The 20,774-nt window shown below is 34.5% G+C and overlaps 1 protein-coding gene across 1 annotated transcript; it reads left to right on the plus strand.

Moving 5' to 3' along the window:
• The first annotated feature begins 2,253 nt into the window (after positions 1-2,253).
• On the plus strand, positions 2,254-20,228 carry LOC149804444 (uncharacterized). The gene is made up of 3 exons (XM_089940500.1): positions 2,254-3,891; positions 9,313-9,383; positions 14,294-20,228. Exons 1-3 carry the CDS (start codon positions 2,685-2,687, stop codon positions 14,375-14,377), a joined length of 1,362 nt encoding a protein of 453 aa, XP_089796626.1. The 5' UTR covers positions 2,254-2,684; the 3' UTR covers positions 14,378-20,228.
• The last annotated feature ends 546 nt before the right edge of the window (positions 20,229-20,774 follow it).

Genomic DNA, 20,774 nt, shown 5'->3' on the forward strand with positions numbered 1-20,774 from the left:
CCTTGAGATTACCACAGAGGAAGAACCTGTGGTCGAAGCTTAGGAGCTCTCCTTCAGAACAGCCCAGAGATTCTTAAGTTTAACACTTAAGTGATGAATCCATCAGGACCCCAGCTCACCTCTGTCTGCTTGGGTTCAAGTCCAAGGCTCGGCTAGCATGGGCATGTGGGAAAGCCTGCCAGTAGCTTCTCGTGGGTCGGCGGTTCTTCCCTGGGTTTTCCAGGGTTCTTCCTCCACCAGTTATACTGGCCGCCATGCATAACCTATCTTGTGCTGAAAAATGGCGTTAAACCCTAGAACAACAACAACCATCAGGACCCATTTTGAGCAAGGTTGCCAAATGCATCCAGGTTAAGAAGCAGTCTACTTCACACTTTTCAATGCAGCATGGAGAATCTCTTGTCATTGGTACAGTATAAGATGCATTGATCCCAACCATCCTCCTTTAAATTCATTTGCAGACTTTGGAATGTTCCATGTCCATTATTGAAGGCTATGGGTCTGCTCTTCCTAAAACTTCTGCCATTATGTCAGACTCTCATCTTTCCAATCTCATCAGGTATGTTGAGCTTTGCAGACTGGTATCTTGCTCACTAATGCCTGGATATAGTCTTTTGTGTGTTTTTTGGGCATTGTCAAAACCCCCATATCAGTCATTCCAGGAAAATGGTTACAATTAGGATTAGAAAATTAGCAAAATATGAAGTATCACATTGAAGATAAACAATCATTTATTCTTAATAACAAACTTATTTTCGTTCTGAATATCAATTTGTACACAAATTATATTTGGTTATTGAGTTATAAAAAGTTTAATATAATATGGAAGTTTTGCCCTTGGAAATAATTTCTTAAACAATACATGTGGTTGACGCATGACTTATGACATTTTTCATTGAAAAACTATTGATATACCGGTACTCTATGAAAATGCAAATTAAAAAACTATTTCTTGTCCGGGAATTGAGTTTTAGATTTCGGGGCATTATGAAGGTTACAGTTGCTGCAGTTAGAATTATATATAAAATAAGCAATAGATACTACATTTTAAAGCAAATTGTTTCTAAAATAGGAGAAAATTATCTTGTCCACATAGTATTTGAGTAAATTATTTTCCTCTGACATTCATATCCAGAGAATATGGGTCAGGTTCTTAAATGCCACATGGGAAAACACGTCATAATGTAATGTGTTGGGTTTTGATTTTCACAAATTTGAACAATCACGTCATATATTGAGCTATCATTGATATGTGTGTTACAATGAAATTAAATTCTTTGTCTTTATTTGATATATGCCTTATTTTTAGCAAATGAAAATATTTATGTAGATTAGGTGTTATTTGGTGTCTTTAAACAAATAATCATAGACTAAATAGGAACCACTCTAGTGGTTAGAGCATCCGCCTCTGCGGGAGGTCGTGAGTTTGATCCCCGACCTAGTCATACCAAAGACTTGCAAAAGTGGTACTAACAGCTGCCTCGCTTGGCGCTCAGCATTAAGAGGTTAGTGTTAGGACTGGTCAGCCTGGTATCAGGATAATGTGACTGGGTGGGACATCATGCTACATGTCTGCAGCATGATGCCCCAGTGCTAGACATCACTATAAACTGCCACACTGCAGACATCGCAGTGATATGACTGAAAAAATTGTTAAAGCAACATTAAAGGTCCAAATCACACACATGCACACACACTAAATAGGCATTGTCATATTTAAACTTCTTCAAAACTTCAGACCTATCCACTCTTATAGCCACTTTTATTTCAGATGTGACTTGGAATATTTCAGAAAGACTCTGGCAATATGCACTTTTCATCTAATTTGGGACACATTAACAATTTTAAAACAAACACAGATAAATTTAAATCATATTTGATATGTCTGTTATATTGATCTAAACAATGTCACCTCAGAAAACATGAGTATTTGACAGTATTTTTCGAATTTAACAAGTAACCTCACTGACACATTCTGTTTCTAATTGCATCCATTTTCCTGGGATTGCTGTTATAAACCACTGAGTTACGCTTGCTTACGTTGAAGACTTTTCCTTCTTGCCTTAGAATCAACAAGAATGAGTGAGCTTCATGCTTTCTTAGTGGAAATTGATCATTGATGGTTAAACTGTAACTATGATTCTTTTTTCTGTTTCTGTTTGCCAACCTGGGTTTCTAGCTAAGAATTGCTTACTGTTATTAGCAGAGCTTCCTGTTGAGATCCCCTGTCTCAGTCATATCTGTGCTTGAGATGATCAAGATAGGCTTGGTAGCCTAGTTTGGGTTTGACAGCTTTATGTGACATCCTCAGAAGGAAGAAAGAAGCAGCATAATCTTCTTTTTACTTCTGATGGGTTTCTCTGATACCTCCAGGTGGATTGTCATCACATTACAAGAGCTTATCTGTTCCTTGAATTGAAAAGTTCATAAATTTGTTGAAAGACTCAATGAAATTAGATAATGATTATTAGAATTTATCCATGTAAAATGTTTAAATTCAATCAAATGTATCGATTTTTAAATTGAGAATTCTTATTAAATGAAATGAAAAAACAATGGGGCAAAGAATAAAACAAACCAGGTCATGAAGTAGCATCCCTTTGCTGTAGTGTTTTGTAGAAATCACAGTTGCAAATGACATTATGAATATCCTCATCTCTTTCCAATGACAGACCAAAAATAATATGTTTGAAAACTTTTGGAAGTACATGTACTTGAAAAAACTCATTCTCCATGGTGGTACTCTCCATATTGATGGCTTTGAATTTGTGTTTCAGGGAAGCAGTTCTTATGATGCTGATACTGAGAATGCAGGCGATTCAACATCCTCCTCCCAGAAATCTGCTGTCCAGATGTCTGCTTCATCAAGTCTCTATGATTTTAATGATGATTTCATGGATTCTCCATTCTCAGGAAACATTGTGAAAACCTACATTAAACCTATCAAAACAAAAGCCCAGCTGTCAAATAGGAAAAATGTTCAAGAGGGTAAAAAGAAGATAGCAGTCATTGCTTCACAGAAACGACATAAGAAGAAAGAGCAAAAGATGAATGCAAATGTCAAGAAAACTGAAAATGTCTTCAAGAAAGCTGTTGTAAAAAGGATCAAAGGCAGTCCTCGGAAGGTGTCAACACCTGTTACACAAAATTTTAAAGCTTCTGCAATTAATTCATCAACAAAGAAAAGCCAGGTCCTCAGCCCAATAGAAAATTCAAAAACTCCTGTTGGAAATGGAAAACAAAATAAGTCGGTGTCATTTTGTTTTAAGTCACCGGAGATACAGCCTGTGAGGAGAAAAGGAAAACAACCCAGCACCACTGATACTAATGTGCAGATCCTTAGGGCATGTGACAGGAAGGGAAGTAAAGTTGGAACACCTGCATTCAAGAGAAAGAAAGATATACAGGATGAGAACTCAAGGGAAACAAGATCTGCAAAGAAAAAAAGACTTGTACAGGATACTGCCCAACCTCAGTCATATACGTTTTTGGACAAATCTTCAGAGGTAAATTCAGACCACTGTGACAGTGGTGTCTTTGTTTCTCCCATTTTGACAAAACTTAAAACAAAGGGGAGAAATGCCCCAAAGTTGCCATTGTCCAAATTAGAGGCAAAAGAAAGCTCAACACCAGTATTGAAGGCAGCCACAAATAAACATAGCAGACAAAGGGATTCTTGTTTCAATTTCAAGCCAGCACACTCTTCTAGTGTACTGATGCCTTCCCCAGTTCCAAGAGTTGAAACTTCACTGTCTGATTATTCCTCCATGGCAGTTGAGGAATCCATGTTCTCACAAGAGGATGCAGAAAAACCTTCAACATCTGCAGAGCGGGTTGTTGAAGTACAGCCTATACCAGTCTTTAACCTCAATAGCTCAAGTGAAGATGAAGGCAAGTAGCATAGTAAATAATTGTCTTAATGTTAACACATGTTCAGCAGAGACACCTATACACATAATCTTCCCTCAAAGTAATTGTTACACCTGCAAGACTTGAGTTTAAAATTTTGGCAGTGATGATGTCAACATGGTATGTTAAATGTTATGTTGAAAGTCACCTATTTTCATTAGTAGCTGTATTCTGCTCATACTTTTAGTAATTACCTTGTATACTCGTGTATAAACCTGTTTGCATATAGACCTATCCCCAAAATGAATAGATATAAACACCTAAATGTGCGTGACCCGTGTATTAGCTGACCCACAAGTCTGAGACGACATCACAAGATGCACATGGTAAGTTCTAAATGCATTTATTTAGACAAACTTATATTAGCATGAATTACATGTATACCTCTCTTGGGGTTTGCATGTATGATTATTACAGAGAAATAGAATAAATTTGTTTGAAAAGTCATGAAATTTATTTAATTTTCTAATTGTTTCTTCCTAATTCAGATTTGTGTATAACTTGATCAGGCAATGACAAGAATTGAGCATTCGCAGGTTGCTGTAACACTACCTCTCCCTTTTGACTCAGTTATTGTTTATTTATGCATTATTGCATTAGACTTTTTGTATCACTGCACCAGTAATTACATTTTTATTTTGCAGTGAAATTGTAAATACCTAACGCCTTAAAATGTGATCTCAGTATGATAACAACGAACAACAATAGGCTCTGATTCCATGCTCGCAATTAAGCTAGTCAGTATATTTACATAATAGTATCACTGCATGTATATTGAAGGTTTGAACAATCGCTGAATGAAGTACATTCTGCTGGATAAGTACATCCCTTGGAATTTAATTATGGGCACTATGTCATTAAACTTTAATGATATCTCCAAAATACAATAATGAAGTTTTAAAAATAATGCTTTGAAAATTATGCCAACACTGTAAAGACTGAGCTGTAGTTTGCTTTGATGTAAATGGCCTTAAACCCCGCTTTACAAAACTACAGTGATCATGCTAATATTCTGAAGTGAAAGGCAATTACACATCAAAGTACTGGTATAGTCTGCCAGTCAAAATTTCCTCTTAACCCAAGCTAATTTCAGGACTTTAATGATTAACTGGCCTGTTTTGCTGGTGGAAAACAAAAGACAAATCTGCCAATTATAAACAAAGGAGACACTGAAACATCCAGTTTTCCATTGTGTGGAAAATTATGGTTTTGTTCAACCAAAACACAAAAGTAAAATAGATCGATGATGATCTTAGTTGATCTATGTTCAGCATTTTAGCCTTTATTATTACCATTTTTCATGAATATGTAACATTTATGCTGGATATGTCCCTTGCACAATAGAACATGTGTACCTTTTCATAAAGATTACCTCTATTTATAGCATCACTTATATCATTGAGAAAGAGTAACCTGTGAGCGTGTAGATCAGATTAGCATCAATGAAACAGCTATTACCAACAAGCTGAAGTGTTATTGCAATTTGATAGAAACACTAAAAAAAGTAAAATCTACATCTAATATGTTGGAATATAAACAAGGATTAAAGTGATGCTAAAAACAATTTGCACTGTGTATTACGTCCAGGTCTCCCAGATAAACTTGAACCAGCCTGTGAATATTGAAGTCTTTATACCTTTATTTAATATCATGTTAGAGAAATCTGAAAATATGTACATGCCAAATAACAAAGACAATCGTAATAGTTTATAACAGTTTAGTACGTGTTGGGAAACATTAAATATTTTTTTACTTCCATATACTTCTTAGGACATGGAAAAAAAGTTTTTTTGTGTCCCAAGATTTATGGCCATTATGGTCAACAATAAAAAATCTTTAAAAGTTTCAAGCTTAGACCTTGAGTCGACCCACATATAAACTGAAACCCCCCCCCCTTCCAGGTCTTTTTTTTCTTCCCTAAACTATTTGGTTTATATGCAAGTATATATGGTATTTATACTACGATAATTGACCTAAATATCTGGACCATCCAGTGTTCTGGATACCAAGTACATTTTTTAAAGATAATGAAATATAAGTTCAGGATGAAACATATAACTTATGAATGCTTTACCTGTACCATAAACTCAGTAATTGAATAGACAGTTGTCACCCCGTGAAACCACTTCGATTACGTTAATCACACTTATCCCATGGATTAACTGTATGTGTTGACAATTTGCACCAATAAAAACAGTTGACATGCTTCACATCATCTGATCAAGCAGATCTCAAAATAATGCAAGTAGCAAGCTTGTTAAAGTTAGTGACAAAGTAAAAGCAACCTTTCATATTAAGAATTGACAACATTATTTAATAAATCACTCATAACCATAAAATTAATAGTCATCAGTGTAACATCAAACCAACATGATTCTTTTATTTCTTAACCACTGCAGAGTGTACTAAGTAAGACAAGGCAGTGCTTGGGCTTGATGCAGACTGTTCATTTTATCAGTAATAGGAAGTTGTTTTATGTAAAGCAGTGTTGCATATATTTATATAAAATGCAAACTCACTGGTTTAACATGATATTTTGTCCAGTGTCCCTCATATCTTGATCCTGTGCATACTTTTTCATTAGAAAAATAATCTAAAAACATGTCTACACCTTTTCATTATTGGATGTTGACTCTAGAAATGCCCAGATATGCAAAAGGTGATAAAACTGTAAGATGACAATGAACATCTATTTTAATACAATAAATCTGGCAGTAAAGTTTGTGATAGTAATCTGAGTTGCAATGTAGTGTTTTGACGGCCATTATTGTAACATATTTTCAATGTTAAAGTCTCCCCTATGGTGACAATAAGTTAATTTATTTTAATGTTGATAAAAGTGGCTTAATTTATGCAGATACAAAGTTTGTCATGTAGTTAGTGATTTGCTGGTTTATTAGAATTTGTAAACTCTCTTGATTTAAGGAATTTCGTAAGTCTTGATTAACGTCATTTAACTAAATCCCTACACAGACTCTGCAGTGAATGGGTTTATAACAAAGACGATTTCCATCAGTTTGCATGACATGAATGTCTCTTCTGTGATACAACGTTATCACCTTCCTTGTGAAATTTGAAAATAATTTAGCAGTCTCAATATATCCACATGGTAAATATCAACTTGCACTACTTCTAAAGTGATCATGACATACACTGTGTCATTTAAATATCAACAGAGACTGCACATTAATTAATGTACTTGTTTTACTTCAAATGCAATATTGCACATGGACTTTCAATCCTTTGCACAATCAGCTAAAATTGCAAGTTGCCAATGACCACCAGTACAGCTGATACAGTATGTAAATAAATAAATGGAGAGGGGTGTAGTCAAGCATTCAGTATGCCCAGAATGCTTGAATGACCTGATAAAGGTACATAAAGTGTTTGATGTAAAGTAAGAAAAATGAGCACTTGCCCCCTTTTTTCAAAAAAGAGGAGGAAAGTACTTGAACCTGGAACATTGGGTTATTGGATTTGCTCAACCCTGACAATTATTATCTTTGTTTTCCCCATTGCCAGTAAGCTAAACGAGTTGACATTTATTTCAGGTAAAATGGTCGACATTTCAAACATGCAAATTTCACAAGTTCATGTCTTTTCAGTTTTATTCAGTGGTAGATTATCTTGAAGGAAAATATGGATCATCTTTTACATTTTCAAAATAGATTTCAGGGATTTACAAATCGATTTACCTACTATATCTGGACAAGCTCAACTTCAACTCAGGCAAGCTCAAGTTTCCAATTCACTTTCCCATGGGCCAGTCCCAAAAATTGAGCTAGGTAGTGTTATTGTTCAGTTTGTAATGCTGCAATACATATTTCCATATTGCAGTCAATGTCATTGTCTCGCATTTTCTCGAACAGTTGTGATAATGTGAGGAATTACTAATTGAGGCAAGTTTTAACAAATAAGAAATAAATATTGATATTCTAACTTACCTTTTAATAATATTTCTACGTATCGGGGGAAGGCCTGAGTGGTCTAAAGCGCTCTCCGTTACCAGTCACTGCCATCTCACCTTTGCGTGGGTTCGAGTCTCGAATTCGGCCAATGTGGGTATGTGAGAAAGCTTGCCAGTAGCTTCTCGAGGGTCGGTGGTTCTTTCTGGGGATTTCCCGGGTACTTCTTCCACCATTAATACTGGCCGCCATGTATAGCCTATGGTGTGCTGAAAAATGGCGTTAAACCCTACAACAACAACAACGTATCCGGAATAAGCCGATGTTCAGGTCCTAACTGCATCTGGTAGTTTGTTAGCTGGCTGAGTCAAAGATTGTTTTGATGCATGTCGCATTCTTTAGGTGAGTAAGGAATTAATTAATGACAGGTGCATTTGGAAATTAAAGGTACTAGTTACTAACAATTGACCACCAGGATTTCATTTAAAGCATGATTAATGAACCAAAAATGTATTTTTGATTTGGTAAGTAACAGGAGACAGATATGTGAATACTGCTAGGCAAACATTTAAATGGATTTTTAAAAAAATGTTCTCAATCTCAAAAGTAGGCTTGTAAAATATTTTGATGCATGTCTGTGATTTCAGGATGACAAGATGATGATTGTGAAGTACATTGATAACATTCATGTTTACAGATCATTCAGTTGCATGTGTAAATTAATCCTTATAAAGAATGTAGCTTTTTTTAATTCTTTGATGTCATTGATCTAATGCGTAAATATTATCTTATTTAGGTAAGTAAAGGACATATGACAAAGTTTTTAGCTCTAATAAACTTGTTTTACAGAAAAATGATTAAATTTAAATTAAATTATTGCAGCTGTTATTGGTTGTTTAAAATCTCTCTCCCTCTCTCTCAAATCTAGCTATTGCAAAACCATTTTCAACCTGAACATTTTTAGGGCAAGCTCAATTTTCCCAAGGGCAAGTTCAATTTTCTAGTCAGCTCGCCCAGGGCTTCTCCATATGGGTCATATGAGAGGTGACAGCAGTAAATAATGCATATATGCACTGTACATCTCAATTTCACTTTCATATAAATCAACTCTGAATTTTTCTAAATTATCTTCTATACAGAGCATTCAGTATTCTATCTTACATACCCTGAATTGGGTAATTTGACCAAATCTGCAATTCATTTCAGATTATAATTTTATTTGAACAGTGGGTTCCTGACAATATCGTTTGAATGATTGTTTCTGCTGTTAATAATTTTGTAAATAATCACTATACATATATATATATATATATATATATATATATATATATATATATATATATAACCTGCTTACCCATATTTTAAAAAACAGTGCAATAGGAAACATTTTTTTGCCTAATCCATTCATTTGTGTAAATGTTACTGCCATTTTTGTAAGTATAAAATATGTTATAAACTAAAATAAAATACTGAGTTTGTACTTTCCCTTTGTTTTCAGTACAAAATGTTAACAGATCCTACAAGTCATACAAAAGAAGTCAGAAGAAAATTCATGTTGGCCGTTATTCAGTAAGTTCAACATTTGTTTATTTAGCTTTACTGACCATGGACCAAGGGTCATAACCCAAAATGTGTTAGGTTTATTATTTGTCCTTCTGCTATGATTAAAGTTTGGTGGAAAAATATGAAAAACATCTTTGAAATTTAAATTCTTCAATATCTGACCTTTTACACCCCTCTCATTGACATCAGACAAGATTCCACAAAATTATACCCTACTCACAGATGTTTGGGCAGTCCATGTTCCAGATTTTGTGAATTCCCACTTAGCAGTTTAGGAAACGGATGAAGAGACTGATGGACAGAAGGTGTCATAATATCCATTTTTAAAACATGAGGATAATTGATTAATCATCATCATCAGTATACAGAAAAACTGTCCAAACTGACACCCAAAGAAACATGTATTCGGATGGATTGCATAGGGTGTCAGTTTTCAAAAGACCCTTTAAGTACAAGCAAATTTAGTATTTTATCTGTCCTTAACACTGTCTATTGACCATTTTATGGGTTTGACAGCAACTTGTGTCATACATGTGTTTCAGAACAATTTAGATAATATTTTAAGGATGTGCATCTGTTTACAAATTTGGGTGCTTAATGCTTCTACTGCTTCAATGGTCTAAGTGGATAGAGTGTCCACCTTGGGAGGTGGCTGGTTCGAACCCCAGCTAAGTCATACCAAAGACTTATAATAAATGGTACTAGCAACTGCCTTGCTTGGTAATCAGCATTAAGAGGTTAGTGTTATGACTGGTCATCCTGATGTCAGGATAATGTGACAGTGTGGGACATGATGCCACATGTTTGCGGCATGATACCTCAGTGGTAGACATCACCATAAACAGCCATACTGCAGACATGACTGAAAAATTGTTAAAGCTATGTTAAAAATCCAAATCACACACACAAACACACATAATGTTGCTTACAGGGTTCAAAAATATCTTCGTGCAATGATGAAAGAATTTAAGAACAATTTTGTTGTTGTGGGCTTTAATGCTATTTTTCAGCAGATGATAGTCCGTACATGGCAGCCACTATAACTGGTGGAGGAAGAATCCATGAAAACCTTGAGAAGAACCATTGACCCACAGAAAGCTAATAGCAAGCTTTCTCGCATACCCACATTTGCAGAGTCCAAGACAATTTGGGGGGTTGAGGTTAGACATGGTGAAACTCCTAAGAACTGAAACTTCACTTTACCAGAATTCCCTCAAGACTGAAATCGTTTTGTAGTCCTGAATTTTTCCTTCTTTAATGTCATCATTTTTTTCTTTTCTTTCTCCAGTAAAATGAAACATCATTAACTCCAAATAATGAAACAAATTTTCAATTATATGTTAAAAACTCTCCCATAAAACTAAAGCTCGCTTCAAACTTGGAAATGTATTTTGCAAGTTAATTTCTCGACACATGCTGAAACAAGTTAATTATGGTTAGTGCTGCAGTCTTACAAAGATCTCTTTTATGAAAATCAAAGCCACAAGTTCAGGGCTAATGCTGTATCTCTGGCCTTTTTGAATCATTCTCCGCTTTCTCATTGTGTTATTTTCAAGTGGTATTGCACCAGAGTGAGGGCATGTATGCTTTGGGCCTTACCTATCAGCCCAATAAGTTGCCAAGCCATCCTTGAGTCTGTTGTAGAGCATCATACTGAAAGTGATTTTAAGTTCACTTTTACAGCTTTTCTTAGGCTATCATCCTCCCAGCAGGCCTGCAAATATAGCAGTGTAATAACAGTAGGTAATATATTGCTGCTATTAAAATACAGTATGACTGTCAGATATACCTTATCTGTCCAAATTATTATGCTTTACCTTTTTGCAATAGAAATATCTTGTTCCTCAGGCATCATTAATGAAGGAGGTACGCATGCTTCATCACCTTATATATATATATATATATATATATATATATATATATATATATATATATATATATATATATATATATATATATATGTCAGAGATCACTCGTATCTGAGCATAAGGAATATCATGATGGACAGTCTTTTATGCTGAGACTTGAATTCCTCATGCCTGAGTAACCATTCCCTGTAAAATCTTTATGGGTACTCGAGTCTACACATTTTCCTCCTTGTACTCTTACTTTGGAAATAGACGCTGCAATGTTTTTCCTGAAGATTTCATCTTATGTTCTTTACTTTTTCTATCCATGATCATTGACTTGGCAACATGTTTTCACATTCAAGAAACCGTGTTTTCTTGTAAACGTGTCCTGTACAGTTACTATTAATAGAAAATAAACTGTTCGACATACATAGCAATAAGGTTGCACATGTCGAAAAACACAAGCTCACTAGACAGAGTTCTATGATGAATCGGTGTCACATGCCATGAGCCTCGAACTGTACTTGTTATTCTGTGTCTTGCTCACTCCTGACGTCGCCAAATATAATCTTTGATCTGAACTTGGATACATTTTTTAAAAAATTTGTTTGTTTTTTTCTGTTGTTTTTTAAATAAAATTTACAGAGACTAAACGGGTACCCCATAGCTAATTTTATTCCCCAGGCAATTATGAACAGGCGAGGACCTGGCTATCCATTGACACCTGTTATGTATATTTGATTTAATCATATCTGATTTAATATATATTAATTTCAATTTAATTGTTTGTCAGTTTAATTTTTTTATAATATTTTTCATTACATGATATTGTAATGTAAATTTATTCACTAGAGATGATACTTTTTTCAGAAAATAGTTTGATCTTGACTGATAGTTTATATCAGGGGTGTCCAAAGTCCGGCCCATGGTAAGATTTCATATGCCCGCATCTTTGGTCACATAATGTATTATTTATGGCCCGCTAGCACGCGAACCCTTCTCTGCTCATTTCTGCCATGGCGACTGAAAAGAAAAAGAGGAAAGTTGACAATGAGGGCCGCCGCTTTCAGGAAAGATGGGAATTACAATACTTTTTTCACTGAAAATCGAGGCAAATTGTGTTTGTCTAATTTGTAACGAGACGGTTGCCTTGTTTAAGATTTTCAACGTAAAGAGACACTACCAGACTAAACATGTAACACATACGACAAGCTAACAGGGAGTGACCGTGCTGAAAAAGTAAAGCAACTCCAAGCTGCTCTGGCATCACAACAGCGATTTCTGAAAGATCTTTTAAAAGACAAAAGCAGAATTCACTTGTTTTAAACTTTAATGATAACAGAAAACTTTGCATTAGTTATAACTCCTGTTTAAAATGACCATGAGGCAAAGGTATTTATCTAACTCATAGAAATTTAAGGTATTACATACAGCTCAATGTTATCTGACTCTCCAGATAGGAATGCAAGGCAGAATTGTGTTTTTAGAGTTGTTCATGTCTGCCTGGGTGACTTATATTTAGTTACATTGCCATTTGAAAAATAAAGATGATTGTGACAATGAAAATTGTTTTATTTATTTATTGTTTATTTGTTTTTTATTTATTTATTGTTCTATAACCGTGTATATTTGCATGTAACTTTTGTGGTTTAAAAAAAAAATCAGAAGGAACTATTGGTCCCCGGGCATCTTCACTTTATCAAATCTGGCCCTCTTTGCAAAAAGTTTGGACACCCCTGGTTTATATAAACACCAGGTGTTGATCTAAATCCTGGCCTTGTTTCAAAATTTGTAGCAACCACTGTAAACAAGTTCTATTTTATTTTAAAATTATTGGTTGTTGTTGTTGAGGTCATGATGGGACTTTGTCTTGAGGATGTAAACAATTTTGTTCTAGTTTTTATGTCTTAGAGTAAAATGATTGGTTTTCATCCAGGTCACACTGGGTAGACATGATCTCTAACAAGTACTTATTTTCCATAACCTTCGAGAAGATGATCATGTGACCCCACGTTTACATTTAGAATACGATATAACCCATGTTTTGAAAAATTATTCTCAGTTGCAGCTGGGCCTTTTCTTAACTATAAGTTGTATTTTGTGCTCTTTTGGAGTTATTTCAAATTCTGTGGATTCAAAAGGATTAATTCTGTTATTTTTCTGGAAAATACGTGCTCCTGTAATATTGTGGAACAAGGACAGTTTTTTATAAAAATTTATTCAGCTATCAGAAACCGAAGTGGTAATTCTTGTTTCTACAAGGAACTGTAGAATCCAACACTACAGATTTCACTATACGTAATCGTCTTCCATCTTGGATTGGGGTTCAGACTTGAAATCAGTTGAACATTTTGTTATTAGGACTTCAAAATTTTATTCTTGGATTATTTTTGGATTTGATTCTATAAAACCTTAAGTTCATATTTTTTCATTTTTACAGAATTTTTCCAGGGAAATAAATTATTGAATTTTTTAAAGATTGTTGTTTTCACTTTCTTGTGTTACTGTATATTCGAGCCTAAACACGTGACATAAGAAACACTCAGTCTCATAAATATTTAATTGAGTCAGATGCCTCAAGATGCTCTGCTAGAGGAAAGAAAAGCTTGAAATGGACATAGAGGCGAAAGTGAAAGAAATAGTTGGACTGGTGGCACCTCTTGCTGTGTAAAATTAAATAATCCATTGAGTTTTTGAAAACTTTTGATTGATAGAATAATTTTATCAATTTATTCCGGATTATGTATATGATTATAAGAAAAGTTACCTTCAACTGCAGTATTGTCTTTAATCAAAGTATTAGACTTTAAAAAATAATAATGAAATGTGTCATTTTCTCATTAAAATCTTCTGGAAAACCCCAGAAAAATAAAAATCATTTTGATGCAGAAACCCTGGAAAACCAGCTCTAAGTTTGGAGTATAGCTATTTTTGCAGAAGAGTAACATGTTTTTAAATTTGTTACATTATTCCAGCAAAATATGTGTGGATTCAACCTGCTACATGTAGTTGGAAAACCTAATTACAAACTGTAATCTGACATGGACATTTTCAATCTTTTTACAGATATCCAAGGTGGAGGCATGGGCAGACAAAATAAACTCCCAGTTTGAAGAGATTGACAAATACGAGTTGAGTATTGAGGGCTGAAGAAATGATCATCCATAGGTAGCCCATGTAGATCTGATCAGGGCTGGAGACTATGAGAATGATCTTTAAATTTAAAAATCCCAAGATGCTGGCAACTTTCAGTGGAGTTATTTTTACGTTATATTGCAAATATATGTCCACTTCTTTCATTTGTGAAGAAACATGGTAGTTTCAGTTTCTAAAAACCAAGCATTTGCAGATATTGTGTTTTTTATCTTCATTTAGCATTATGTTTATGAACTATAAGGCTCTGTCAGGAAATCAGTACAAGTCACTGCTTACACATACTTCATGTTGTCTCCAGATGTGTGATTGCATGTGCAAGTACACTGAGCATTAAATGCTATAAAGACCTGTTGCTGCTTAATATAGGTCAAAATCTTCAATAATTTGGTGTAAGGGCAGTTAAAGATAGGAGATTGTTTAATAAAGGTAACCTGAGTGATGTACCTTGAGCACAAGATCGTGGGTTGGTCTACTTTGTCCCAAAATGGTGACACTTGTATACCCACTGTGCACACTATTTTTTTTGTATATATTTTTTGCTGCATGGCAGTCTGTGTCTTATTTTGTTTCTACTGATATTGGGTAGGCAAAACACTGAAGGTTTGCAGTGCATAGTGACTGATGCCTGCTAACGTATTATATTTTCAAAGCTGCATTAATAACACATAGGACCCCCTGTCAGGGGTAGAGAACTTTTAGACATATACAGTTTGACATACTGGTATATATGATTGATTATTTGTTTGAAAACAAAAAATAAACAGCTAATGAGTGGACTTTAAGTAATATTAAATAAGAGCCTGATCTGCAATGGAAAATTTCATAGTGTTGCTCATTTCAGATAAACCAGATATTCCATGATGTAGAAAAGTGAATATTTGTGATGACTTCAATCTCTTTTACTATTTTTTTATTTTCTATAATCTTTGTATTCTTGATACTCTTTCTTCCATTGCAAAACAAAAAGTTCCAGCATCTATCTAAAGGGTTACTACATACTGTGTATTTGTTTATTTTCATGGATGCAAACATGTTTTGAGGAAAGTGATTTCTTGTTCATACCTAGATTAATTGAGTTAGGAAGGGATCCTATTGTTTGCACACAAGAATTATTAGTTGGGTCTTTAAATTCATGGTTTGTAGCCACCAGGAACTCAGTGGAATTTGGTACCCCACAAAAAAACAGTGACTTCACAGTAAGTGTACCAAGATCGTGACTTTTCATCCGCTTATTTATTGATCAACTTATAACCATTACTGTACTTTTTTTTCTTTGCTACTACATCCTGTTTAGTATGTTGGAAAAGTTGGCAGACTTAACAGTTACTGTACATTTTTGTTCATTTGTTGTACAAGTTCTGCTTAACACCCACCCCAAATTATGTTTGTAGCTATTGTACATTTACAAACAGCTAGAAAATCTAAACTGAGAGTACTTGAACATTTTACTCATTGATATAATCATGAATCACATTTATGATTGATTTTGTCAAATATGTACCAAAGTAATTGTTTCAAGATTTTCACATTTATGTGCAAGTTATGGAAATGATTGCATCACTTTCCTGATTAGTCATCCATTTTCACCTCATAAAATATCATGTCCAGAATCTCTTTTGGTTGTGTTTTTTCTTACTTTTTTAATCTAAAAATGTGTGAAAATAAAGTTTCTAACACAGCTTAGTGAAATATGTAACGTAAAAGTAGAATGGATCTATCAAGATTATGTATGTTATGACTACAGTGGGTCTGATGGTTTCATAGATACTTAACCAACACTATACGCTTCTATGGCTGAAAAAAAATCTAGATAAATCATGGTGGTCACATTTCTAATGTTGGCATTAACAGTTTTGTTATGTTATTGACAAAAAATTTCACATGTTTATACTTCCTTAATCCCTTAGGTGGCGCTCTCTAGTTTCATATTTTGTATAGGGTTAAAATTTTAAAGTAAAAGAATTTCCTAGGGTTTCCAGACTGGTTATACTGGCTGTTTAAAAAAGACCTTGTATATCTTAGGTATTGTTTAAAGAACTTTTAATTCCCTTTATTTTGGTGTATGATTTACGGGTGTAACATGGGTTATAGATTATACAGCTTGGCCTTACTCCAGATTTGCATCTTTCAAAAACTGCTAGCTCCACTTGGTCACATTCACTTCCTGGACTTCAGAGGTAAATTGTTTTTAAAAAAGAGCAGATAACTTTTTTTACATTTTATATATGTAGTAATACATCCACTGCACTTTCAGAAGCTGGTATTGTCTAGCTGGGCTAAATTCATTTTCCCTATTTTAATAGGTGCTAAAGATAATGTACTTTAGACTAATTCAGGCTGATTTTTTCAGCATAAGGGAGCAGTCATTTTAGCTACCAGTGTGCTTAGATCATGTACAATTGCCATAAGTTCTCGAGGTCTTCATCAGTACTGTGAGCATGAGACTTGCATACAAATCATGGCCTTCTTGGGCTGTTCCTTTTAAACATGGTACTGTACCCTGAGAAGGCAGGGTTTTTAAAAAAACTTATGCCAGGGTACTTTGATTTCACAGAGTTCATATTAAAGTGATAAGAAAGAAAATTATAAATTGCATCAGGGGGTGAGTACCCTACATTAAAGACTACTAATAATAATAATGCTTTATTTATAAGGGGTGACTCAATAGTGAAGGTCTATTCTCCCTTGAGGCCCTCTTCAGGAGAGTATAACAACACACATAACATGAAGATAGCAATAATTGGTGTTTATTTTAACATTTAGTATTAAAATACTAACTTCCATTATCTATTAGAAACACATACATGCTCATGATATCTCTTCTTAAATACTCTAATATTTTCAGCAGATTTTACATGTGGTGGAAGCTTGTTCCACAGAACTGTACCAGAGTATTGGAAGCTCTTTCTAAATTGCAATGTTCTTGGTTTTGGTGCTAGAAGGTTTCCATGTGATATGATCTTAACTGGTATTGTGTTGAAAAAAGCCTGAATAAGTCCTGAAGATACTCTGGTGCAGTTCCGTGTAGACATTTATGTAAAAGAACTGCCTCATGAAAATCTATCCTGTCATATATTGTGAACCATTTGAGTTCTGTAAATAATGCTTTCGAGGGATGACCAATAGATGCATCTAAAATTACGCGTGTTGCTTGTTTCTTAAGTTTATAGATCTGTCAAGGTCAGATTTAGCACAGTTTCCACATACATCTGAACAATAATCCATTCTTGGAAGAATATCTGACTTGCAAGTTTCCATAGGTAAATATTTCTCGATTCTGCTGAGAAGGGCAATTTTGGATGACTGTGTTTTACAAAGCTTATCAATATGGTCATTCCATAATAAATTACTATCTATGGACACACCTACAAGCCTTCCATGTTTGACATTTTCTGACGGATGATTATTTATTGCAAGAGATAGTTCTGGGTTCCCTAACTTGTGTAGTTTTTGTGATGTCCCCAAAATCTTACAATTTGTTTTACCTTCATTAATTACCATCTTATTTTGTTGTGCCCAGTTTTGGACTCTAACAAGGTTCAAGTTTAATCTCATTTGAATAACTTCATTATCAGAACTAGATATATACAAGGTTGCATCATCTGCAAACAAATCTGTATTTGTGGATTCATTATTTAATGGTAGATCATTGATATAGATAAGGAAGAGGAGAGGGCCTAATACTGACCCTTGAAGGACCCCTGAATGAATAGTGCGAGTTTGAGAGCTAATATTGCCAATACTTACTTGTTGAGACCTCTGGTTTAGGAATGATCTAAACCACTTTAAAGGATTGTCGAACCTGTAGAAGTTCAACTTTTGCAGCAGAATTTCATGATCAACAAGATCAAAGGCTTTCTTGAAGTCAAGGGAAACAATCCCAGTCATATGTCCATTATCCATTTCCTTCAGCCAAAGTACAAGTTCTGTTTGGCACAAGTGGTGCTTTCTAAATCCTTATTGCACTTTATGAAATAATATGTTTCAAAAAATGTATAGTCCTGAATGGCTACACGCTTTTCAAATAATTTTGACAATACAGGTAGAATTGACATTGGTCTGTAATTCCCTGGATACTCCTTTTCTCCTTTTTTAAAGATAGGCATAACTTTTCCACATTTCAGTGTTTCTGGAAAATTACCACTCATTGTACTTAAGTTTATGATATGCGTTAGTGACTGTTATTACTGGTGCAGCAATTTTAAGAATTTGTGGACCAATACCATCCAATCCAGAGGATTTATTAGTATTTACCTTAATTAGCATATCAAAAGCATCAGCTTCACTAACATTAGCTATTCAATAATTATCATCAGGAATTTTAGCTCTTATAAATAATAGAAGAGTATCAAGTTCAGTTGGGATGTTAGTCTGGTACTGAATACTGTTGCTGGAGATGCTTATGAAGAAGTTGTTGAACATTTCCACAGTGTCTTGTACAGATGTTGCTATATCGTCATTTTGCTTAAGTCTAGGGGGAAGACAACTGTTCTTGGGTGGGTTCAGCTCTTTTAGATGCTTCCATAATGTCTTGGTACTCATACTTTCATCAGTAGCCTGTTTATAGTATTTCTCTTTTGCCTTATCTAGACAGGTGCTTAGTTTTGTTCCTACACTTTTTATTTCTTTTCTTGTCTTTTTTTTTCTTATGGAAATTATCTCTTAATTGCCTAGCCTCATTGATCTCAGGGTAATCCACTTTGGTGTAATTTGGTGTTTAACTGTTTTTGTTTTAATTGGGGCATGCTTGTCTAAGGCTGCACTGAACATCAGTACCATTTGTCTGAGGCAATTTTGACATCAGCTATATTGCAGACTGATTGGAAGGGTTTGCAACTAAATCATTTAAGAACATTTCCTCATCAAACTGTATTGTATTTCATCGTGTTGACCATTTTGGAACATGTCTAGTTCTACAGACTGGGTAGTGGTCACTCAGTGCTTAAAGTGACACATTCATTTCACTTATGTTTTCAGGTTTATTAGTATAGACATGATCAATGATAGTAGCACTTTTATCTCTTACTCTAGTTGGGGTGTTAATGAGTAAAGTTGTAAGTTTCAAGGTTACTTATCCATGCAAATGGTGCAGTTTTCATGTAGTCAATGTACTCATGTTTCATGTAGTCAACTACTCCAGTGGCCTAGTGGTTAGAGTGTCTCGGATGCGGTAGGTTGCAGGTTCAAATCCAGGCCAAGTCATATCAAAGACATAAAAATATGGTACCAACAGCTGCCTTGCTAGGCACTTAGCATTAAGAGGTTAGTGCTAGGACTGGTCAGCCTGGTGTTAGGATAATGTGACTGGATAGGACATGATGCTACATATCTGCAGCATGATGACTCAGTGCTAGAAATCACTATAAACTGCCATACTGCAGACATCATAGTGATATGACTGAAAAATTGTTAAAGCTACATAAAATACCAAATCATACACGCACCCTACATTAAAAGTGCCTTCCCTGGGTCGCAGGTATGTTTTATCCAGGCATCTTGTGTAGTATTACCTAAAATGTATTTTTCCAAATAACTTTATCAGCTGATATCTTGAGTATTGTTTGAATGGAAGTAATCAATCTTGCATTTAAGTTCTCGTGTTTATTCTAAGATTTTATCAAATATTGAAGTATATCAATTCAGTGTATTTAGTTCCTATATTTAACCATGTTAGAAAACCCCATTTTGGCTTTCATTTTATGAACGTCATGATTGAAAATTTTGTACATGCATCATTAATAAAACACAAGATAGATTACAGAAAAAACGTGATAATTGGTAATTCAGTGTACTTAGTTAATATTAGATTACTGTTGAGATAATAAAATGATTAGTTGTCTTGGAACTGTCTTGACTTCATCTTGCCTGTGCATAGTAAGACAAAGGTATCACTCTTCCAGCTTTTGTTGCTGTGTCAACAATATTATTGTACTGTGTTTAAGGTAGTGGTGTCAGCAGTGATGCAGTGCCATGTTTAAGGTAGCAGTATCAAAACTTTACACAAAGTTAATTTTAAGGTCAAAGTTGTTTCACTTGTTTTTGTGAAAATAAGGGGGCGAGGGAAGTTGCAAAGCAAACAATTTAACCAATGCCCAATGTTACTACATGTTTGTAGACAAATAATAAAACTTTGCAATCCTATCAAAAGACTGTCATTACGAAGGTAGAATTACTTTTTAAAAAATACTCTCTAAAAATAGATGCACTTGCATATTGGCCATTTGAATTCAGATTGGTTGGAAAGAAGGTTTTACTTCCTTCATATACTGACTGTAATGCTTCAGTTTGTTATCTATGAATAGTTACAGTAATGTTGTATCAGCAACAAAGAAATGGGGACAAACATGAAGACATGTGCATTTGCTCACATGCCCATGTTACAGGAGTATTT

This window comes from Sinohyriopsis cumingii, chromosome 2 (assembly GCF_028554795.1).
Source record: "Sinohyriopsis cumingii isolate HCF-2022 chromosome 2, ASM2855479v2, whole genome shotgun sequence".
In the NCBI taxonomy this organism is placed as follows: Eukaryota; Metazoa; Mollusca; class Bivalvia; order Unionida; family Unionidae; genus Sinohyriopsis; species Sinohyriopsis cumingii.

What these genes read in the sequence shown, in the direction of transcription:
- LOC149804444 (XM_089940500.1), top strand. Translation starts at nt 2,685, where the DNA reads ATGTTTGAAAACTTTTGGAAGTACATGTACTTGAAAAAACTCATTCTC. An exon ending in TAGCTCAAGTGAAGATGAAG is followed by an intron (nt 3,892 to 9,312) that starts GCAAGTAGCATA and finishes CTTTGTTTTCAG; the next exon opens with TACAAAATGTTAACAGATCC. An exon ending in TTCATGTTGGCCGTTATTCA is followed by an intron (nt 9,384 to 14,293) that starts GTAAGTTCAACA and finishes ATCTTTTTACAG; the next exon opens with ATATCCAAGGTGGAGGCATG.